The sequence below is a fragment of the Grampus griseus genome (assembly GCF_964374135.1).
Source record: "Grampus griseus genome assembly, chromosome: 1".
Classification (NCBI taxonomy): domain Eukaryota; kingdom Metazoa; phylum Chordata; class Mammalia; order Artiodactyla; family Delphinidae; genus Grampus; species Grampus griseus.
This window is the reverse complement of record NC_139017.1, coordinates 29443029-29467762: the sequence shown is the minus strand read 5'-3', so window position 1 is coordinate 29467762 and position 24734 is coordinate 29443029. Positions and strand designations below refer to the sequence as shown.

Here is a 24734-nt window from a genome sequence, read left to right as displayed (position 1 = left end):
TATTTTTGTAGATTATACTCCATACAGTGTTATTATAAAATATTGACTATTCACTGTGCTGTACATTACATCCTTGTAACTTATTTATTTTATATCTAGTAGTTTGTACCTCTTAATCTCCTTCACCTATTTTGCTCCTCCCCCACCCCTGGCTTCTTTTTCATTGCTAAGTCCTTCTGCTTCTTTTTTGTCTTTCTGGTTAATAGTTTCTCCTTTCTCATAGTTATCCAGATCTTTACCCTTACTCACCATTCAGTTCTTTACTAAGCATTTGTTAAGTACTATAACAAGCATAGTTAGGTTAGCTAGTGTTCTGGAATATAAAGAAAAACAGAGTGTAATCCTTGCTTGTGAGGTACTCATTATCTAAGGGAGAGACACATGGTTATATATATAGAAATATGGTAAGTGCTATAATAGATGTATTCGAGGCTCCCTGGAAACAAAGGGCATGCACTTAACTCCACCTAAGGAGAGAATACTTTTTTTTGGCTGTGTCGGGTCTTAGTTGCAGCACCTGGGATCTTTGTTGTGGCATGAGGGATCTTTTGTTGTGGTGCGTGGGCTTCACTCTGCTCGTGGTATGCGGGCTCAATAGTTACGGCATGAGGGCTTAGTTGCCCTGCGGCATGTGGGATCTTAGTTCCTTGACCAGGGATCAAACCTGCATCCCCTGCGTTGGAAGGCAGATTCTTAATCACTGGATCACCAGGGAAGTCCCTAGGAGAGAATACTTTTTAATAATCATAAACGTTTCTTGAGCATTTGCTGTGTTCTAAGTGCCATTCTAAGCAACTTAGACATAGTAATTCATTTACTCCTTAACAAGCCTCCGAGGTCAGTACCATTATTTCCATTTTACAGATGAGGAAACAATTGGAGGTTAGGGGACTTGCCAGCTCACAAATTTAATCAGTAGGGGAGCTCTGATTCCAAGCCAAGCCCTCTACTGTCTCCTTATAGAGGAACTGGTGTGTATCCTGGCTTTACAAAGATGAGTGGGGCTTTTCAAGATGGGTGAGTGGTTCCACGCTGAAGAAAACAGCATGTGTGAAAGAGGATAACATGTTAAAGGTACTCTAAGTAGTTCATTCTGGCTGTGCCAAGAATGTCTTAGTGTTTACCAGGTAAAGGAAACAGAGCACCTTGAGAAAGAAAAAGAGGTGAGCCTAGAGAAGATGGCCACTGACAAACTGGTGACCAGTTGAGCATTGAAAAGAATCGTTACTGTCAGCTGAAATTAAGCTTATTAAGAGAGCACAAATTCATGATGATACTAAAAAAGAATTTTATGTTCAGCAACTCAAATTATATAAACCTTACACTCAGGTTGCTAGTTCCTTTTTTCTGTTTTCTCTTGTTCTGTATCTGGAACTTCTACTAATTAGATATTGGATTTTTCTGGTCTTCAAATTCTGGAACTTTTCTATCTTACTCATGTCTTTGTCTTTTGCTGTTTCTGGGGAAAAGTTTTTTTTATTTTGTCTGTCAACTTTGCACTATCCAGTATGTAGCCACTGGCCACATGTGGCTATTTAAATTAACATTAAATTAAATTTTAGTTCTTCAGTTGCATTGGCCACTTTTAAAGTCCTTAGTGGCTACCATGTCGGACAGCACAGAACTTTTCTATCATTGCAGAAAATTCTGTTGAAATTTTACTTTTTACTATAATTTTCATATCTAAGAACCCTTTCTTTTTTTTTTTTTTTTTTTTTTGCGGTACGCAGGCCTCTCACTGTTGTGGCTTGTCCCATTGCGGAGCACAGGCTCCGGACGCGCAGGCTCAGCGGCCATGGCTCACGGGCCCAGCCGCTCCACGGCATGTGGGATCCTCCCGGACTGGGGCACGAACCCGTGTCCCCTGCATCGGCAGGCCGACTCTCAACCACTGCGCCACCAGGGAAGCCCCAAGAACCCTTTCTTTGATTGTGATTTTTTAAAGATTTTGTTTTATTTCATGGATGTAATCTCCTCTTTCCCCCCACCTCTCTCAGAATATTAATTATAATCTGTTGTACATTTTCTTCTGCTCTCTGCATTATCTCTGTTTGCTTTGGATTTTTTTTTTTTTTCCTATGTGTTTTGACTTTTCTCTTTCATGGTGGAGACTTTTTTTTCAAACACCTAGAGCTTCTTGTCAATTTGTTCCTGTTTGGGAGAGGCACTGAGAAGCTTAAGAAGCTTTGTGTGAATGAGTGGGGCTTATAGTCTTGGGTTTTACTCTTTGGTGAACTGGTTGGAAACAAGCTGCCTTTGTTTTGTGAATTCCCAAACATCAGCATGTTTTCTCTGTACAGTTCTTTTTTCCAAAAAGGGATCCTCCAATTTCTACTTAACTATGTAAATGTGGCTGTTTGCATTTTGAGAGTAAGAGAGGGAAATGAACTGGAGTGGACCAGGAAGGGGTAGGGCTGTTCCCCACTATTCATTATTTAGCCTTTCATTTGATCTCTGTCTTTAGACAAATGGATGTTTTCATCTTCTGAAGTACCTACTGTTTTTATGTTATTGTTTCTGGGTTTCAAAGGTCCAGTCACTCTGAAGCAGATGGGTGTGAATTGACTGTATGGACAGATTGAACATGAGCGCCCAGGAGTCAAATAAACCTTTTTTTTAGCCCTCCCCCTACTTGTGGCCTCCATGGTACCTGATCCCTTAAATTGCTGAGTCTTCAGGTTTCTGTATGCGGAATTTGTGGGTTGTATTTTTTTTTTTTTTTTTGGCTGCATTGCGTCTTCATTGCTGTGCATGGGCTTTCTCTAGTTGCAGTGAGCGGGGCTACTCTTCGTTGCGGTGTGCGGCCTTCTCATTGCGGTGGCTTCTCTCGTGGAGCACGGGCTCTAGGCATGTAGGCTTCAGTAGTTGTGGCATGTGGGCTTAGTAGTTGTGGCTCGTGGGCTCTAGAGTGCAGGCACAGTAGTTGTGGTGCATGGGCTTAGTTGCTCTGCGGCATGTGGGATCTTCCCAGACCAGGGCTCAAACCCATCTCCCCTGCATTGGCAGGCGGATTCTTAACCACTGCGCCACCAGGGAAGTCCGGAATTGGTTTTTTACTGATTTTCTTTTCTGCAGATGCTTGAAGACACTTTGATCTTTCTTGGGCTAAGTTCTTTATTTTTTTTCTTTATTGAGGTATAGTTGATTTACAATATTATATAAGTTTCAGGTGTACAACATAGTGATTCACAATTTTTAAAAGTTATAATTTATTTATATTTATAAAATATTGGCTATATTCCCTGTATTGTAAAATATATACTTGTAGCTTTCTTACACCTAGTAGTTTGTACCTCTTAATCCCCTACCCCTATCTTGCCCCTCCCTCCTTGGGCTAGGTTCTTTAAATTCTTCTCTCTATACTCTTGTCTTCACTGTGGTTTGGAAGTTACAGATATCTCCTAAATTTTCTGTAGATGGTATTTGTGTTTCTTTCTTATTGCTTTGGGGATGATTTTTTTCTTACTGACTTATTGACATATTAGTTTCAGGTGTACAACATAGTGATTCAATATTTATATACATTAAGAAATTATCATGATCAGTCTATTTACCATCTGTCACCATACAGAGTTACAATATTATTATTATTATTATTATTGCCATGCTGTGCAGCATGAGGGATCTTGGTTCCCTGACCAGGGATTGAACCCGTGCCCCCTGCATTGGGAGCGTGGAGTCTTAACCACTGGACCACCAGGGAAGTCACATAGTATTATTTACTATACTGGTCAGCCCTCCATATCCATGGGTTCTGCATCCAAGGATTCAATCGAATTGGGTCTGTGGTTGGTTGAATCCGCAGATACCTGCAGATCTGGAGGGCTGACCATACTATTCCATTTTATATAAGGGACTTGAGCATCGTGGATTTTGGTATCTGAGGGGCTCCTGGAACCAATCCCCTGCAGCCACTGAGGGATGACTGTATTCCCTGTGCTGTACATTATAGTTCTGTGGCTTATTTACCTTATAATTGGAAGTTTGTAGGAAAAGGGAACTGAAAAGTCTTTATTCTGCTATCTTCTTTACACATTTGAATTACTGATATTATAACTTCATCAGAATGATCCTCAAGTTTTTCCTTTGAGAAACTCAAAAATAATTGGTTGTAATGAAAATGTTCAGATACAATTGGGAATGTTATGGCTCACTAAGGTGGCCATCCTTCAGAAGTCCAAATCCTTATCAGATTATTTTTTTCATAGAGAAATTTCTTTCAGAACCACTAATTGTACATCAAACTAATTCTTATTATTTATCTAAGATTTATTCTTCCCAGTCAAGTTTTCTACTTGCCTATTTTTTTTTTTAAATAAAACCATCAGTGGGATCTAATGCCATGAGCTATACTGCTTAAACTGTCTTTATTATACCTATTCTCTCAATTATTCTAAATTACCTTCCTTGTTAATTCTCAGAGTATATTATGAATAATGTCACCTCGTTTTTATTTATTTATTTTTATTTTTAATCCTTTCTTTAAGTGAAAGATTAGATTCCAGATTCAGGTGGGACTTTTGTCAGGTGGAATTCACACCCTAGTACCAACATTTTTTGTACCAGTGTTGATTTTTCCCTGTGCCTCTCCTACTCTATTAGAATATCATTGACATCCTATTAGCAGATCATTTTCATCTAAAATATATTTAGAAAAAATAATAAAATAGTTATTAATTGTGAATAACTTGTTTTAGCATTAAAAATGATTATTTACCAATCCTTACTGTCAATAAGTTCTTTCCTGGAGAAAGTTTTGTGCATGACTCAATGTAGACCAAAGTAGCTTTCTGTTTAATACATAGGTATTGTCTACTAATACATACCTATTTAATACATAGGTATTGTCCACTAAAGAAGCTATTGTTTTGTAAATTAGATTGTTTTGGTTTGAACTCATCCAAGTTCTAGAGATGGGATAGTTGATTAAATACATAATTTTATGGTTTTAATTTTCAGGTCCTTTGTAAAGGGTATGTCAGTGATTATTTAGAGGCTTATTGCTAGATGATTATTAAACTAATTAGTATTGTATATTGAACTAATACTCAAATTTTAAAAGTACGTTTTTTTCTGGTAACGTTTCTTCAAGTGTAGTTTTATTTCTTGCACTGTTCATCTTAGGAAGATTCATTTTTTTATTTCTTAGAAATGAGCTAATGAGTTTGCTTGACCCTCATTGGGAGAGAAACAGACCTAGGAATACAAGACACATTTAATGGAAAAGTATAGGACCAGCAAAGTAGAAAATGTTATTATTAGAGGACAGATATTTCATCAAAAGCTGTTCAAAGGGGTAATTTAATTATTTACTTATAATTTATGTTGATACAGAGGGAAATGATTTAACTGTTTTTCTTCTTAAAGTAACCTTTTTCCTTTTACTATTTTAGCCTGCCCAATCAAGAAGTCATAGTTGGACTGACAAAACATGTCAAAAGTCATCTAATATTAATAGCATTTGGAATAGGAACTATTGCCCTAGACTTGAGCTGGACATTGTTTCAGATGCTACAAAGGTGAAGGAAAATCCAAGTACTGTGGGCATTGAACTAGTGATTAGTACTAAAGGATTAAATCTTCCAAGGAAGTCATCCATTGCAAAAAGACCAAGAAGTGGTATGTATTTTGTTTTTGTGAAACACTAGTGAGAATTGGTCACAGTTTAGAAGCTTTATAGTTTTAGTTCTTACATTTAGGCCTTTGATCCATTTTGAATTAATTTTTTATATGGTGTGAGGTAAGGATCAAGGTTCACTTTTTTTTGTACATGGCAATCCAGTTGTTCCAACACCATTTGTTAAAAAGATTATCCTTTTTCCATTCAATTGCCTTAGCACATTTGTTGACAATCAGTTGACCACATATGTGCAGGTCTGTACCATTGGTCTCTTTTCCTGTCTTTATGCCAGACACACTGTCTTGATTTCTGTAGCTTTTATAGTCAATCTTGAAATCTGGTAGTGTAAATCCAGTAGTGTAAGTCCCTAAGTTTGTTCTTCTTTTGAAAAGTTGTTTTGGCTATTCTGTGTTCTTCACATTTCCGTACAACTTTTAGAATCAACTTGTCAATTTCTTAAAAAAAAAAAAAAAAAAAAAAAGCCTGCTGAGATTTTGATTGGGATTTAATTGAATCCATAGATAAGTTTGGGGAGAATTGACATCTTAACAATATCAAGTTTTCTGATCCATTTGTTTAAGTCTTCTTTAGTTTAAGTCTTCAGCGATGCTTTGTCGTTTTCAGTGTACAGGTCTTGCACATATGTTGTCAAATTTATCTGTATATTTCAGATTTTTGATGCTGTTGTAAATGGTATTTTTAATTTCAATTTCTGGTTCATTGCTAGTATATAGAAATACACTTGATTTTTGTATATTAATCTTGTGTTTTGCAACCTTACTAAAATCACTTATTAGTTCTAGTATCTCTTTTTAGACTCTCTAGGATTCTCTATGTAGGCAATCCTATCACCTGCAAATAAAGATAGTCTTGTTTCTCCTTTTCCAGTCTGGATACCTTTTATTTCTTTTTCTTGCCTACTGGAACCTCCATTACAGTGTTGAACAAAAGTGCTGAGAATGGAATACTAGGTATTGGGAAAAGGTTTCTTCTTTCCACCATAGAATATGCTTAGAAATGGAAAGAATCCATTTCTTCTCTCTTCCTTCTTTCCCTCAGACATTACATGAATGAATATCTGACAACAAAAACAAAACAAAGCCCTTGCAAACTTTTAGTTCATGCCCTTATCTTTTAAATTTAGGTATAGATTATTCATGTTTGGCCAAAATGTCCTGATTCCTTATGAACCTAAATCTTTTTCATAATATCTCTGAACCTTTGTTTCCTCTTCTGAAATGGGAACAATATTGTCTATCTCACAAATTTTTGTATATGTGATATAACATATAAAAAAGCCCTGGTACATAGCAGGTACACTGTACATATTAGTTCCTTCCCTTCTTCTACCATCAAGGTAGGCTTATTCATTTTATCTAGAGAGCTCATCAGTAAATTACCTATGTCAGACTAAGTCTGCTTCGTTATAACTACCATTTATCAATGGATTTTGTCCACAGGCACACAAAACAAACACAAAAACAAAACAAAAAACAGTAAATGTTTTCCCTCTTCAATGTGACAGCCCTTCATATATTTAGAGACAGCCATTGTGACCCTCCTAAATTTCTTTTGCAAGCTAAAAGTTCCTTATCCAGGTTATGCTTTGGATACAATACAAATTTTTTAATAATTTGTAACTACTACAGTGAGTGGTTGTTGAGATGTGGTCTGCTTACCATAGATCATATTCAGAATTGTGGCACTATTTCAGTCCTTCATCCAGAAGCTGCTTTTACTACTGCAAACTAAGATAACATGAGCTTTTAGTAGTATTCTTGTCATTTTGCTGGCATTTACTGAGTTTATAATCCACCAGTTGCTGTTAAGCCAGGTAGTTATATTTTTAAACTTAAATATGGGTTACATTATCCTTACTGAGGTAATCTTAATTCATTATAATCCATTGTTCTGCCTATTATTTTTTTTTCTTTTTTGAACCTTTATATTGTCTTCTAACATGGGTATTATGTCACCTGGAAATTTGAGAAGTATGGCTCAAGTATGTCTTAAAGTTTCGCTTAAAATATGTATACTAAGTCTATGAATTTCTCCACATAGCTAGTCTAACAACCTTATAAAAAGAAAATGAGATTAGTGTGGTGTGGCTTCTTGGTGAAGCCTTGCTGGGGATCTTACGATGTTTATTTTTTTCCTCTTCTGTAAGAGCTCCCAATTCCCTGCATAATAAACAGATTTTTACAAGTTTACTGACCTATACGTTTTTTTTACTCTATACATTTTTGAATTTGAGGTATCACCTGGTCTGTAGTATTTTGGCACCCTCAACTGTTTTACCAACTTCTTAGAGTCATGAGCATTTACTCCCATGTGAGTGGAAGCTATTCAAACTGAGAATTAGTTGGACTAATTTAAAGTACCTTAATGCTATCTCTATGTCCTTGCCCATTTCAGCTGTAACATCTTACATTATTTAGTCTTATGATTTATTCTTATACCAATAAAATGCGTTCGTTACACAGCAGTCTTCTAGAGCCCCATAGCTATGTAATGAAGATAAGAGCTAGAGCACAAATTACAGGACAATCAAATACACCTCAAAAACTGTAACTCAGTGATGGTGTGTATATATAGCTCCTTGAAACATTTTTTTTTTTAATGTTGAAACAATATTTTTAACCAAACATTAGTTTAATCATACATTTAATTCCTTTTTTTTTTTACATTCAGAATTAGACCCTTTAAGTCATTCTTTTATTTCCTTTTCTGATGCATAGTTTAAAAAAAAATAAGACTTCATCTTTAGGACAATAGGACATGGACTGTGAAACTAAGACCAAATGTCTAACTATACATGAAATAAAGATTTACAGATAATTTTGTTTTTACTTAGAAGAGCTATCAGAAGATGATCTATTTGGTCAGTATTCTACTTCCTTTACAAAGAAGATCAAGAAAAATAGTTGTGAAGGTGATAAATTATTGAACTCTTCTGAACGGTTTATGCCTGACCTGGTAGATGGAAATACTATTAAAAAAAGCTTAAGCATACCACCTAGGACAAGAAACAAATTTGCAACATTTTTACAGAGAAAAAATGAAGAAAGTGGTGCAGTTGTGGTTCCAGGAACCAGAAGCAGGTATAGTTATATCTATAGAATGTTGTGTGTCTGTTGTATTATATACTCTGTTGGTATTTATTTTAATTGTCTTGAATAACATTGAATCTAATGGGATAGGTGTAAGACCTGGCTTAATCCAATTACAGTTTTTTATCATGTATTGCTTTAGTTCCACTGTCCCTTGAACTTCTGTTACTTTTGTAATCTCTCCATGGAGAACCAAAATAAGAATTGTAGACCTTACTACATTTTGCATTAGAAAAACTCTGTTACTTTTGGGGTTCCTCCTCCCCCCACTTTGTTTCTATTTTTTTAGTTTCTTTAAGAGCTAAATATAATTTGGGGAAGTATTTTTAGAAATCTATTTAAATGCAGATGACTATGGATTTCTCATATTAATTGATAATCTGATACCATACTAGATGCTGGGTTACAAAAATGAGAGACATAGTTTTTGCTCTTGAGAAACATGCAGTTTTTCGTAGTTGGAGAAGTAGGTCAGTAACAAAATCTTTCCATACAGTGTGGTAAGTACAATGACAAAATCATGCATGAGGTGTTTTGAGGGCATCTAATGCTGAGGCAATGGTTGGAAATGGTGGGAGGGAAGGGATGAGTGTTAGGTGCTGTTACCTAGGTTTAAATGATGAGTGGGTGAAGCAAAGAAGGGAGCCAGATACTTTCCCAGCAGACTCATGCAGCTTGGACAGAGACATGGAGGTGAGCAACAGCACGGAGCATGGGGTTAACTATTTGCTGTTGATCACTGCTATTATTACTTCTGCCACAATGTAAGTTGGGAAAAGGATGAAAAGGGAGCAGAAATGTAGATGATGAGGGAGCAGAAATAAGCAAGCCAGTTCATGAAAGGCTTGTAAGCCAATCTAAGGAACTTGAGTCTTTAGGGGTGATGGGAAACATTTAGAAGGTTTTAATCAGGGGAGGAGTATGATTTGATTCCTGGTTTAGATAGACCACTCTGAACACACTGTGAAGAATGGATTCTAGAGGTCCAAAGCTGAGCAGAAAGATTAGTTAGGCTGTTGCCATAGTCCCTGCTAGTGAAGATGAGAATTTGAAGAGTCAGTATAACTTAGGGGTTAGGAATTTGGACTCTGGGGTTAGACCACCTGGATTTGAATCCTGTCCTGTTTACTCATGAGATGTTTGACTTGAGCAAGTTAATTTCTGGGTGCTTCTGTTTCTTCAAGGCTAACAAGTATAACAATCTTAGGATCGTTGATAGAATTAAATTATTACCATAAGTAAAGTGCATAAAATATTGCCCAACAGATGATAAACATACAATAAATAGTTCTTATTTTATTGACTTCGGATAGTGGTACCACAACTAGAAACAGGAAATTTAAGTGTTAGAAGTTATTTAGGCATGATTTAGTAACTTTAAGAAAGAGAAACTTTATCAGCCCCTGTATTTCTCTAGAAGACTTAGAATGAATATTTTTTATTTTTCAAGTTTAATAAACTGGGTTGCAGCCAGATTTGTCTAACCATGATGATAGGAGAAGGACATGAAGGAATGAACCACTGATAATCCCTAAGCCTCCTTTAGGGGATGTTTCAGACCCTTCTCCCATCAAGTCTTTCCAAGGAAACATTCACAGTACAATGAAATGATCATTTTGATTCTTCCTTTGTTAGTCACCCTCATTAAAGGTGCTTGTTAACAGTGGAATAATGAAGAAGTAGGCCTCAAAAGATGGAAAATAGGGTTCTAGATGATTTATGCTGATTTATACATTCTAGAAAGTTGACTTCTGTCATTCAGAGAAATTTTTGGAACTCGTTTTATTTTTCCATTTGAGTGAAAATAGGATTTCATTTCTCTGCCTCTTAGTGCTTCTTTTTCTTTCCATTTAGGTGAGACTAGAATTTCCTTTTTCTGCCTCTTTGGAGACAACTAATGAGAATAATGTTTGTGTGTCTCTACAGGTCTTGGCTATTAAGTCACTGTGGAAGCTTAATGAAATCTCTGTTTGAAGCTGTAAATAGCTGCTTTATATAGCTTAGTTAGTTGTTTCGCTAAGAAATTGTTCAGAGGACGCATTAAGAAATGCTTGGAGAAATATTTTTTTCTGCATCAACTTCCTGTGAAATAATAATTGGGAGTAAATCTTTGATGTATAATTTTCTGATCTAGATTATAGAGCAATATCTAATATAATTAGATATTGTTAAATTAGTTTTCTTAGCTGATTTTCAAAGTTCTTTTATGTGTTATTCCTCACAACAGTATTATGAGATATTCAGGTTGGCGTTATTTTCTCTATTTTGGGCTAAGAAATTGAGGCTCTTAGAGGTTAAGAAACTTTCCCAGGGTTGTATAGTTAGGAAAGATATGATAGGAAAGATTCCTAGTCATAGTTGGCATGGTACCTTGAAAGGAGCACACGATCTTATAGGCCTGGACTTGAATTCTCACTCTATCATTTAATTAGTTGAGTGATCTTTCATATGCCATTTAACTTCCCTGAGCCTCTTTTTTTAACTATAAAATATGGATGATCATATGCATAAGACTGTTTTAAGACTAGCAGAAGTTATATATATCAGACACCTGGCACAGTGCCCAGTCACTAATATATATGCCAGTGGTCATTCCCACCCCATTCTTTTTAATATAACATAACAGGAGGTATTAAATATGCAAAAGATTGTCTCCAATCTGTTTGCTTTTTGGAAGTCTGTTTTAAGTCTTATCTTTATTATATAGATACTTATCCTAGAATAATGCCTATTTATTTTCTCAGATCTAGAAATATAATTATCAGTTAAGTCACACCATAGGCTGTTTGGAAAGAAACAGCTGTGAACTAGGAGGGGTTCTGGGTTTTAATTCTGTTCTTTAGTTGATTAATTTTATAACCTTGGGCTCTGTTACTCAAACTTCTCTTACCTACGAAATAATACATAGAAAAATGTTTGGATATCATAGGGGTTATTGTTTGCTTAAAAGGGAGCTGATGTTTCTTACTCAGTGAAAAACCAAGTAAGACTTTTCCTTTTACGTGCTGCTTCCTTCCTGCCCTGTACCCACACACATCAGCTAAGGGTTTGATGTAAAGATAAGAGAGGATATTTACTCTCCAGCATTTAGTAAATATTCTATTTAATCATCTTGGATTTGAACTAATGCTTATTAATGAGGTAAATTCTCTTTAAGTTTCATATTTAGCTGATCATACACTCTAGGAGTTTATTTTTAAACCTAAAAACACTCCTTGAATACATCCTTCCCAGTAATGATACTGATCTTTGTTTCATTTATATTGGAGTTTTTTGGGGGGTTTTTTTGCGGTGCGCGGGCCTCTCACTGTTGTGGTCTCTCCCGTTGCGGAGCACAGGCTCCGGACGCACAGGCTCAGCGGCCATGGCTCACGGGCCTAGCCGCTCCGCGGCATGTGGGATCTTCCCGGACCAGGGCATGAACCCGTCTCCCCTGTATTGGCAGGTGGACTCTCAACCACTGCGCTACCAGGGAAGCCCTATATTGGAGTTTTTAAAAGTGATTGTTTTTAAAGCTGCTACCCTGAATAAGTAATACCTCTTTAGTAATACAGAATTGAATAATTGATTTGAAAGTCTTAACCTCAATATTTAAATTAGTGTAGAAGTTTACAGGGTATATAAAAAGCTTGGTAGATTAGTATACTACTACAAGTTCCCAGATGGCTTGCTACTACTAGGAGGTAAGCTAAGATGAGGGGAAAATGGCTAATTTATTTTGCTTTTACAAAATAAGAGGCCATAGTTATAAAGTGTCCTTTCTGTTGCATATTTCTATATCTGCTCAAATATTTGAGTATCAGCCATGTGTAAAATCTATTTTGCCTTTATGAAGTTAATATATTTATGAGATTTTTTAAAAAGAACCATTTTTCCATTATGAATCTTGTCACCTTTGTGAGAAAACTCTAAAATACTTCTGCATTCTTTCTGTTGTTTTTTGTTAGGTTTTTTTCCAATTCTCTGGGTTCTGCTGACTGTATATCAAAGAAAGCAAGCAGCCAGTCTCTAGATGAAACTGCTGTCACAGATAAAGAAGCCAATGTAAATGAGTCAGATTGTCTAGATGGCAAGAAGTTGTTAGATATCAGTGTAGCACATAATTCAAGTGAGCATATTCCAGATGATGTGACTGTGATTGCTGAAGAGTCTCAGTCTTTTAAGACCAGCAGATTCACGAGGACCATCTCACCACCCACCTCGGGTACACTAAGAAGTTGTTTCAGTTGGTCTGGAAGTCTTGGAGAGTTTTCAAGAACACCAAGCCCCTCTCCAAGCACAGCATTGCAGCAGTTCCTTAGAAACAGTGATTCTCCCATCTCTCTGCCTGAGAATAATGAGCCATCTGATGTATCTCAGTTAAAGAGTGATGAGTCAAGTGATGAATCTCATCCCTTACATGAAGTGGATTGGTCTTCACAGTCTCAGGAAAGCATGGACTTATCACCACACAATTTAAATGCATCAAAACTTTCTCAGCCTTCTAGTAAGGATTTAGATTCAGAGGTAAGTCACATTATGAAGCGTTTGTTTTCAAATTCATATGTAAGAGAAAATAGGGTGTTTATCAGACAATTGAGGAAATTTTGCCTAATTATGGAAATAATTGATTGTTTTAATTTTTCATTCTAGATCTTACTGTGTAGAAAGTTCATGTTTTATTCATCTGAAGGGCTTCTCTGTATTTTAGACTCTTATACATTTAATCTAACTATATTTCTTGAATCACTGTGTTCCATTGATAGGTGTCTCAAGTTGTGGAACACTTAAGACCTAAGCAGAATGATAAGCTTCATGAAAAGTTATTATAAATTTGATATTTAAATCCTTAATATACTCTTGAATTCAGACAACATTTGAAACCTTATAATGAAATGGCCCTGTTAATGGGATGGTGTTCATCGTAAGTTTTAGTACTTCAGAAATACATTTTTTATTTACTCTTACTATTCTTTTTGCAGTTCCCATTTATGACAAAACAAAATAGTAGTACAAGTGATTTTATGTTATTCTGTGTAAGTTAATAAAAGCATCCTAGCCATTTTTTTAATTTGTAAAATATCTTTATCCTTACTTAAGTAAAATCAAAGCTCCAGATAAGTACTGCTCATAAGACCCAGTGACATCATATTTTAAAATGACATGATGGCATAATAACATTCTTTAATCTGAGTTATCTTAAATTTATCAATTTAACATACTTCATTTTATGTTCACAACTACAGTTACCAAGTTGTAAGAACAATTACAGCCTTGGTAATATTTGACAGAACTTTGAGGTCTGATAATCCTGAATATTAAACATCTAATAAATCAGTATATCTTGTGTTTATAAAAAGGAAAGTATTTTATTCAAGTTCCTAAAGGAAACTTGAGTTGTATTGGACTCAAAGACAAAAGCCTAGTTACAATATGGAAGCAAATTGTTTTCATTTGGAGAAAGCGGAAATCAATTAATATATTCAAATCCAAAATCCATTCCATGTAGTGTTTTTTAAGTAAGAGTATGCCAAACCAAGCCCTTGAGGCTTTTGCTTTTCTTTTCCCATTCACTCACTTTGCCTTCAGTTTATCCATACTGTTCTAGAAGACTGTTTCTTTTAACATGAGCCTCCATTTTTGTTTGTTTGTTTTTTGCGGTATGCGGGCCTCTCACTGTTGTGGCCTCTCCCGTTGCAGAGCACAGGCTCCGGACGCGCAGGCTCAGCGGCCATGGCTCACAGGCCCAGCCGCTCCGCGGCATGTGGGATCTTCCCGCACCGGGGCGCGAACCCGTGTCCCCTGCATTGGCAGGCGGACTCTCAACCACTGCGCCACCAGGGAAGCCCTGAGCCTCCATTTTAATGTCATCTTTTTCATTTTCCACATCTTACTGCATTTTTCTCATGGTACCATTTGGGTACCATCACAGTTGCTATTTCTTGAACATCTTTCTTTAAAAATCACTGTCTATTTGTGAGGATACTTTCAGGTCTGCTGAGCTCCTTTCGGGTGTTCTTGTTCCTTTTCCAGCAGACATCTTGCTACTTTACTAACTTTGTAAAGCTTTTAGCATGTTTTACTGAGAAACCTTACCAGCTCACAGCCTATGGGCTCATCATGCTGACAGAACTCTCCACACTTCTGTCTTTGGGGCTAGCCATTTTTGTGATTATCAATTATAGAAACATAAATTCTCTCCCCTCAACAACAAACAGACTAAGAATCATTCATTAAGTCATCTCTTGCCACCAGATGTGGTAAATTCCTCTTTGGATAAATGAATTAATTGTCAAACAATTGGGACAATAGCAGGTAACATGAAAACTGTGTAATCTTTCTTTATTCAGAAAATGTTTTAGAGAGCCACAGTGCGACTGGGGCTTCATTTTGAATATCAGGTTTTACTGTATGGTTCTGAGGAAAATGCATTGGAGACTCTTCCACTGGTGGTTCACTGTGAAAAGCAACAACCATGTATTCTATGTATACTGAGTTCATTAACGGTATTGGAGATTAATTAATCTTAGGATCTTACTCTTGATCTTTATTTTAAGAAATGATATAGCCCAGAGTCATCACTACTATAAGCAAGAAATGTTAGAGTTTCTGTAAGTTACAATCCAAATTAATGGAGTATTTTTCACTTTTGGATTGTTTTAAATATATAATACTATGTAGAATCCCAAGATAAATATTAAAAAAAAAAAAACCTCTTGAAAAATGCAGAAATGTAAAGCCTTCTGAATTTGCATTCATTGTCCTTTTTTATTTGACTTTTGTGGGAATCCAGATAATTCTGTCTATAGAAAAGTCTTACATGATGGGATTGGGGTGTAGAGGGTAGGTCTTAAAAGTCTTTGCTGAAGGTAACTGTGCATTTGATACAGTGCTACTCTACTTCTTGAAAGTATATGCCTTTTTTCTCTTTAATGTTGAACATGTTACACAATGAAAAAGAGATGTAGAACTATACAGGTTCAACCTTTTGTAGCTAGTAATTTATGAAAACTATTAGCCAAGTTTACAAATGATGTTACAGCAGGAGACTTTTTTTTTTAACAAGAGAACACTTTTATTTATTTACTTTCCAAAAAGTTTAAATCCTTGAAGGGGTACAGCATCACGTGGATTCTGTGTCCAATGGCTTTAGCAGGAAGATTGCTTCAGAATTTGGCATGAACCCCATGCCATTGTTTCCATGAGCATGAGTTATTTTTCCCTAGATTACTCTGGTTTTGTTGAGTTTGCCACCATGAGTTACAGTGTTGTTCTTTGCTTTGTACACATAAGCATACCTCTTGCATAGATAGAAGTCAGTTTCATCTCAAGCATAAACACCTTCAATTTTAAGAAGACCTGTGTGCTTCCTCTGGTTCTGGAGACTCTGCTTATAGTTTTTTTTTTCTTTCTTTCTTTTTTACTTTGGGGCAATGTGGGATGCATGAAAATTTCAAGTATAGTCTTCCATTGCCTGAAGCAGTTGTAGATTCTGGATAATATCACAATATACCAGACACTGGGTTGGCTTTAACATTATGTGACACAGCTTGTGCCTTGCTCACAGTTTGGAAGGGGATACACAGAACATCCAGTACAAAGATGACCTTGAACATGGATTTTGTTATAGGATCCAGGTCCCCAACATTGCAAACTTGGCAGGAGGAATTGAGATCTATCATGTCAGTATGGTTTAATCATGGCAGGAAAGACTCAGTGAAAATTACTCTTATATGTTTGGACCTGAAGTGATTAAGAAATGAATCACTGCAGCCATCTGTCCATTAAAAAGAAGGGCAGCAAATGCTTGGCATGTCTTTTTTTTTTCTTTCTCCCAGGACAGTGATCTCCATGTTGTAGGGTTTTTTTTGTTTTGTTGAGGTTTTACAATGTTGTATTAGTTTCTACTGTACAGCGAAGTGGAGTTCCCTGTGCTATACAGCAGGTTCTTATTAGTTATCTATTTTATATGTATTAGTGTATATATGTCAATCCCAGTCTCCCAATTCATCCCACCACCATCCCCCATGCTTATAGTTTTTTTTTTTTTTTGCTTATAGCTTTTTAATTTATATTTTACATAGTTTACTTCTTCAGCTGGTTTTCTTTAGTGAAACTAGCAAACACCATTCTTTCCACATTAGATTAATTTTCTTTTATTCTATTTCATGCTTTTTATACTTTTATTCTTCTGATAAATTACATTTTATTTACACTGATTTTCTCAATTTACTTGTTTTATGTTTTGTTGAATATTGGTCAGTTGTCATAAAAATTTGATAGTAAAAATCTAAGTTTGCTTTATTTTTTCATCTCGGGGATCTAGGAATCTGATTGCAATTTTAAGTCACTTGATAATCAAGGTAATCAGAAATCCAAGCTATACTTATTTCATTTTTCGAAAAAAGGCACGCTTCTAAGGAACAAGGTAAAACACTTACTTAAATTATTTTTAAATTTCAGAAGCAGCTCATGCTTATTACCAGGCAATAAGAAATATAAGCAAAATTAAAAATCAAAATGCCTATATTCTTATTTACACAAAATGTCTACCTTCAAACCATCTAGAACCATATTTGTGCATGATTTGTAGGTGTTTAAATTGTGAAACCTGCTATTTTTCTCTTACAGTATAAAGAACTTTTTCTATGTACTTACATAACATTACTTATAATGAATAAAATATGCCATTGTATGGGTTTAGCTAATCTTCTTATGTTTGTCCTTTACCCTAAAAATTTTTGCTGTAGCAAAGAATACTACAACGAAGATTTTGTTGGTAAATATTTGAGTACTGTACACATTTTTGATTTTTTCGTAGGGGTGAATTCTATGGAGTGGTATTACTGGTCCAAAGGCATACATGGTTTAAAGCTTTGATGTATATTGCAAAAAGGCATTCTAGAAATTGGGTACCTGATGAGCCAAGCTTTTTTTTTTTTTTATCAAACTCTGTAAATATATGTGTGACTGCATAGTGAAAGCTTGTAAGTTAAAGCCTATTTTATATATTAAGTGTTCTTGCCTGTAAATATCAAAATACTAATTCCTGACTTAAAAATGGGCAAGGGACATGAACAGAAATCACAAAAGAAAAAGCACAAATGGCTGATTAACATATAAAAAGCACATTCAACCTTATTAGTAATCAATGCAAATCAAAGTAATAAAATATAATTTCTTACCTCTCATTTTTCCAAAAAAGTTTTTAATTTACTCATTTTATAAGAGTATAGTGAGATGAATAATCACATGTTTAGGAGAGTAAGAATTGTTGTGCCATTTCTGGAAAGCAATTTGAAAGAGTTGAAATAATTTAACCCAGTAAGTGCATTCTAAAACTTGAGCCTAAGGAGATAATGAGAGTTTAAATACAAGAGCACTTATTCTTGCATTGGTTGCAATAATGAAAAATTGGGGGAAAAAATCTAAATATCTAGAAATAAGAGAGTGAAATACATTAAATACGTTGTTGGTTTTAGCTCTTGGCTGGTAGATATATAGGTGAATTTTTTTTCTTTGTTTTCTCATGTTCTTCTATAGTGAACCTATATTATTTTTCTTATATTTATACAAGAAAACTATATTCATATAGTTAACATATTATTTTCTTACGCATATTTTTAAAAGCATAAAACCTTTACAAAAATTTTAAATAAATGGCCTGGAATATCTATTTGAAAGAAAGTCCCCATCTCATACTATATAAATATAAAACTGAAAGATAACAAGGATATGAATGTAAAATATGTAAATATAAGATTCTTTTAAAAATCTTTAAGTGAGAAAGGCTTTTTCAAACAGATACTGTCTTGGAAAGATGTCCATATTATTTTTGAATGAAAAGGGAAACCATGCTATTAAACAATATTAAACACAATAAATAGCATGGTGTTTTTGTTTGCTTAAATGCTGGAAAATACACACACGTGTGTATGTTTGTACAATCATAGTAAAATGTCTGGAAAGATACCAAAATTATTCACAATGATAGGATTAGAGATTTAGAAAGTACTTTCTCAAAAGGAGTTATATTAAATATGATGGTTTAATGTCCTCAAAAGAAGGACATTAAACCATCATCTTTTTATTATTTTTATTCTTTCTGTCAGATTTTCATTGTCAGTGTTTTAACTGTCACTTCTGTTTTGGTGACAACTCCCTGGATGAACCTTCCTTCTTGCTCCCTAATATCCAAATTCAGTATCTAAAATCAAACTCATATTTTTTTAACCTCTAACCAGTACTTCTCAGAGCATTTTTATCAGTTACATAAAATTATAATATTTGTTCTACGTCACTTAGTTTCAAAATCTTACGGTTGTCCTCTTTCCTTATAACCTCCAGTTGGATCCTTCTTTTTCAGGGGTTAAAGAAAAACAACCAAATAACTATACCTATCTAAATCCTGTTTCTTTCTTTGTCTTATTTCTTGCTCTCCCTTTTCCCATCACCAACATCCTAATTCAAGATTTCATCTTTCATGTGTGAGTCCTTCCATTCTTTATACACCCTCTACTAGATTCATTAATTTTAAAGCCTTGTTTTATATTACTACACTCCTACTATCCAAAAAAAATAGCAACAAAATTTTAATGGCTCCATATTTCACACAGCATAAAAATCAAGTCAGACAAAGACAAATATCATATAATATCACTTATTTGTGGAATCTAAAAAAAAAATGATATAAATGAACTTATTTACAAATCAGAGATAGACTCACAGACATAGAAAACAAACTTATGGTTACCAAAGGGGATAGCGGGGGCAGGGGTGGGGAGATAAACTAGGAATTGGGGATTAACATACCTACTACTATATATAAAATGAATAAACAACAAGGACCTATTGTATAGCACAGGGAACTATGCTCAGTATCTTGTAATAACCTATAATGGAAAAGAATCTGAAAAAGAATATATATATGATATATATGTATATATAACTGAGTCACTTTGCTATACACTTGAAACTAACACAATGTTGTAAATTATACCTCAATTAAAAAAATCAGTGGATTCAACTTAAATGTCAGTAGAGATCTGTTTAAGTAAATTATGGCACATTTATACAATGGAAAAAACAGGCAACCTATTCAAAACAAAATTCAGTTCTACATGTGAAATGGAAAAATCTCCAAGATACATTGTTAAGTAAAATCAAGATATATTAGGCAAGAAAAACAAAGTACATGACATTTTGTAGTATGCTGCCAGTTGTGTGTGGGGTGTATGTGTGTGTGTGTGAATGAATTCAGTGGTTGTACAGGAAACTGGTAGCAGTGACTGCCTAAAGGCAGTGAGGGAGTAAGGGAGACTCACTTTTCTGTCTGTTCTTTTATACTCTTGATTTAGTGCCAGGTACATGTATTACCTGGTGAAAATATTATGATAATTTTTGTAGACGTTTATAAGCACACTTTTGCACATCGATTTTAGGTTATTTTTTGTTCCAGTGTATAAATAATAGTTTGAAATTAAATAAAGGTAGTTGCTTTAACAGAATAGTATTAAAACAGGCATTTAATCTTCAGGTTCCTGGGCTGTATAAATCTAGTTCTGTGGACAGTCTTTCTACAACCAAGATCAAACCTTTAGTACCTGCCAGAGTCAGTGGGCTGAGCAAGAAGCCATCAAGCATCCATAAGAGAAATCATCATAATGCCGAGAACAAGCCAGGATTGCAGATAAAAATCAATGAACTCTGGAAAAATTTTGGATTTAAAAAGTGAGTTATCTTGTAACTTATTCTAAAATGATAAATATTTTTTTTCTGTAATTTCAATCCCTGTCTCCTCTTTCTATTTTCATATGAATCAACTTCTTTTTCTCTTACCCTAAGAAAATTATTTTCCTCTAGTCCCTTTAACTGACTCTTTGTAGGAATATTTAACTTCAGTTCCTGTACCTTCTTTTAGTGAAAACGTGGCAAACTAAAAACCTCAGTTCTCAATCTGGCTTTGGGGACTCTCTGTCGTTAAGCAAATTACTTTTCCAGGCCTTAAGTGTCTTATTTTTCTTTCCTTCTGAATGTTGTTGTAGACATGGGAAGGTAACGCTCTATGGTACTTCTGGATTTAAAGCAGTTTGTTTCCCTAAATTATCACATCTAAAATGGGAAGAATCAATGAGTTTATATGATGAATTAACCAGATTTCTAATGTATGTAGCAAACACTGTTTTAAGAGAATTGACCCTCTATATATCTACATTTTTTGAACCAAATTGCATCTGTTAGACAACAAAATTAGCCACAAAGTAGCATAGATTTATAATTACTTTATTTTCTGGTTCTTATTAATGCAAATGTACTAAGAATAAACACAAAGAGAAAGGGAGGGAGGGAAGCGGGGAGGTGACTTACATGGGATGATAAGATTAAACCTTACCTAATAGAAATGTTATCACAGTCAGATGAGATAGTATGAGTGGAAACACTTTGTAATAAGTGCTGGACAATTATGTTTTTACTTTACATTGTGTTAAGTCTAGATTAAACCATATAGCAGCAGTTCTCAAACTTTTTTTTTTAATATTTATTTATTTATTTTGGCTGTGCCAGGTCTTAGTTGTGGCACACGGCATCTTTTTTAGTTGCAGCATGCAGGCTTCTTAGTTGCAACATGTGGGCTTCTTAGTTGCAGCATACGAACTCTTAGTTGCGGCATGCATGCGGGATCTAGTTCCCTGAACAGGGATCAAACAGGGATCAAAGCTTTACTCAGTTCTGCTTTTGGATTATCCGTACAAATGTCAGCACGGTAAGAAAGGCAGATAAAGTCTAAATATTATTATGAAAATAGTTTTGATCTTACAAACCCCCTGAAAGTGTCTTGGGAATTTTTAGGCATCTGTGGATCATACTTTGAGAACTGCTACTAAAGGGAAATTAAGGGTGCAACAGTATTCTTAAATGCCTTTTAGAAAAATAAGACTTAATTACTCCTGTTGGAATTTTGTTGACAGGACATAGAATCAGTTTTGTTATCTTCATGATAGGATTAATTTTTATAGACATAGAACTTCCTTCCAAAAGTTGGAAGACTGGGAGGAGTAAAAAGATAGGGCTTAAACATTTGTTTATGCTTCACTCATGCTGGTCCTCAGCCAGACTTGAGAAGGGTTCTAGAGAGAAAAGAACTAAAGTTTGTTTACTGGAACCATTCTGCCTTAGCTAGTTATATTTAGTAGTGACTTGGCACCTACTTTGAAAGGTGATTTAGAAAGCAGTCATGGGTACTAAGAAGCAAAACTTAAATTTTATTGGGCATACTCAGAGGAGAACCTGAATGTGTCATATAATAAATTGAGACAAATTATACAGTAGAGGGTTTTATCCTCTTTACATACCTCTCTTTTGTCCAGGTAGATTATTTTCGAATAAACACTACCCTAAAAACACCCAATAAATTCATTTTATTATATTATCTTTTGCAGAGATTCTGAAAAGCTTCCTTCTTGTAAGAAGCCAGATCCCCTGTCTCCAGTCAAAGATAACATCCAACTAACTCCAGAAGAAGAGGATATATTTAACAATTCTGACTGTATGCGTGTTCAGAGAGCAATATTCCAATAAACACGGGCAGCTGGGAGGCTATTGCCTGCAAGAGAATCTCTATCAATTTCATGTCCTGTTTGAGAATGAAGCAGTTATCAGTATGAAAGACTTGTTCTTAGATCTATGATATTTATTTTTAAAGAGCACATTTTGTATATTAACTATGTAACTGTTTTTGTTCAGCTTATTATATTTTCATAAGAAGCTAACTAGAGAAATAATTTTGGTTTTGACAGGTTTTTGAAGTTTTAATGTTAATTGAGCAAGTCCCTTGGAACTTACAAAAATCTACTCTAAAGATTTCTGTAATGTTGTCAAGTACAGGGATGGTAAATGGAAAACCACAATTCTGTGGTCATTTTGTACTAGAGGAAATTACTGTGTTTATTTGAGCTATAGTTTTTTCACCTGCCTTTCCTGTCTGTCTTTCAGGGTTGAATTGGATATACAGTTGCTGAGATGGGAGGGGTAGTTGGAAGCGTTAAAGATCTTGCATAAATGGGGCAGTGCTCTGTTTTCCCTGAAGAGTTTGGTTGGGTTACAGATTGACAGTAAAAGAAAATTGGTTTCAGCATCATATGGAAGGCACTACTTCTTATATCATTAATATTCTTAAACTTCAAAATAGCCTATTTCTCTTATATGTCTTTTTTGAAGTGTGGGCTAAAAATTCCCTAACGTATATTTAAAACTAGTATCCTAGGTGCAATGTAAAATGCTAAAGCTGCAGGGTCTGTGATGTGTACATACTCTGCAAAGAAATAGATTCTTGGAAAGAAAACCAGCTATGCAAGTGAAGATCTGAAGTAAGGAAGTGAAGTAAGTGACAATCTGACAGGAAGTAAAGGAATTGTAAAAGTGTCTGATATAGAGGATAAAGGAAAGGGATCCAGAGCATTTTAATTTTTAAGTGAGACTTAGTAGAGGAAGTCAGAGTGGAACAAAAAACGTAACATTGTAAGAAACAGCATAAAAATGTTAAAAGGGGAAAAAATTTTTTAAAAAAATCTGGAAAAGATCAAATACAAAGAACAAAAGCAAATTTGAACTTTCTGTGAATGTTTCCTGTCATAGAACAAATTAAGAAAGGGAAGATGGTAGCAGTGCTGTAGTTTGTCAATCTCCGAACCGTCGCATAGCAGCAACTGGATAGCAAAGTCAAAATACTAATGAACAACATTACAACAAATTTAGATGGCATCATATACTTAAATCCTGAAATATAAGTGGGTGAAGACAAGCTACCAAAAGCCACAAGACCACAAAGTGGTACTGGCGTCTATTAGGGAGAAGTAGAGCATGGCAATAGGGCATCTAATGGACCTGAGAACAGAACTTAAATAGAATGATTATTGAAACACATAGCAGGCCAAGTTGCAAACAGCCATTTGAAACTGGGAGACGCTTTGAGCATTCCAGTGGTGAGTGAGTGCAGGAGACCTACAGTAATGTCTGAAGGAATGAAGCAATGTAGTCCATATGAACTTTTGAAATGATTTGCCATATTTGTCAAGGCTCCACAGAAGAGAAACTGCTGGCTGTAAAACCAAAATTGAGCAGGAGAGTGACAATAGACACAAAGGAAGATAAGGTTAAATACAGTGAAGGGAGGAATTGTTGACCAAGAAATCTCAGCAGAATACTGTTTTTGTTTTTGAACACTGAAAACAAAAACAAAAACCACCAACAACAAAACAGCTGAGGTTGAGAAGGTCCCATGACCCATGCCTCCTCAAAGTTAAAGAAAATTATTTTTACTTAAAAAGAAACCACATAGGGCTTCCCTGGTGACACAGTGGTTGAGAGTCCGCCTGCCGATGCAGGGGACATGGGTTCATGCCCCGGTCCGGGAAGATCCCACATGTCGCGGAGCGGCTGGGCCCGTGAGCCATGGCCGCTGAGCCTGCGCATCCGGAGCCTGTGCTCCGCAACGGGAGAGGCCACAACAGTGAGAGGCCCGCGTACCACAAAAAAAAAAAAGAAACCACATAAAAGTTTTTAGATCAATCCCTTACAAAATTGATTTAAAGGAGTCAGGAGCAGAATAACATCTTTACAAATAATGAAAATCTACCAGAAAGGTCCCCAGAGCAGATCAAAACCAGTCTATTTCAAAATGTGCTAGAAGTTATTAAGAAAATAGTGTAGGATACGAAGGAAATTTAGAATTGGAAAAACTCAGAAGAAAAAAAAAAAAGATAAGCTCAGGAAAGGATTAGAAAAAAATTTCGGAAATTAAGGCTAAACTAGAAGGAACACAAGCAAATAAACATACAGATAGATGATGCCTTAAAAGAAATAGGTAAAAATCAAAACAAAATGGAAAAAAAACACTTTAAAAGAGTAGGAAGTGACAGATGTTGAAGATGAGGCAGAAGGTCCAATATAAAGATAATAGGAGTCTCTGAAGAAAAAAACCCCTATTTTCAGAAAACGTTAATTTTTAAAAGATTTGAAACAATATT

General features: G+C 35.2%; 1 protein-coding gene across 2 annotated transcripts in view; it reads left to right on the top strand.

The window, feature by feature from the left end:
- EXO1 (exonuclease 1) overlaps window positions 1-22287 on the top strand; it is a gene marked incomplete at both ends in the record, with an annotated part of 36850 nt that extends 14563 nt beyond the window's left edge. Inside the window, 6 exons of one of the 2 annotated variants that reach the window (XM_082672143.1) lie at window positions 5394-5616; window positions 8475-8721; window positions 12678-13236; window positions 17036-17137; window positions 20246-20439; window positions 22149-22287. In XM_082672143.1, coding sequence (XP_082528269.1) covers window positions 5394-5616; window positions 8475-8721; window positions 12678-13236; window positions 17036-17137; window positions 20246-20439; window positions 22149-22287 — 1464 coding nt within the window. Of the gene's footprint in view, window positions 1-5393; window positions 5620-8474; window positions 8722-12677; window positions 13237-17035; window positions 17138-20245; window positions 20440-22148 lie in introns of both variants that reach the window. The other variant, XM_082672142.1, reaches the window with a different exon arrangement.
- Window positions 22288-24734: the final 2447 nt, after the last annotated feature.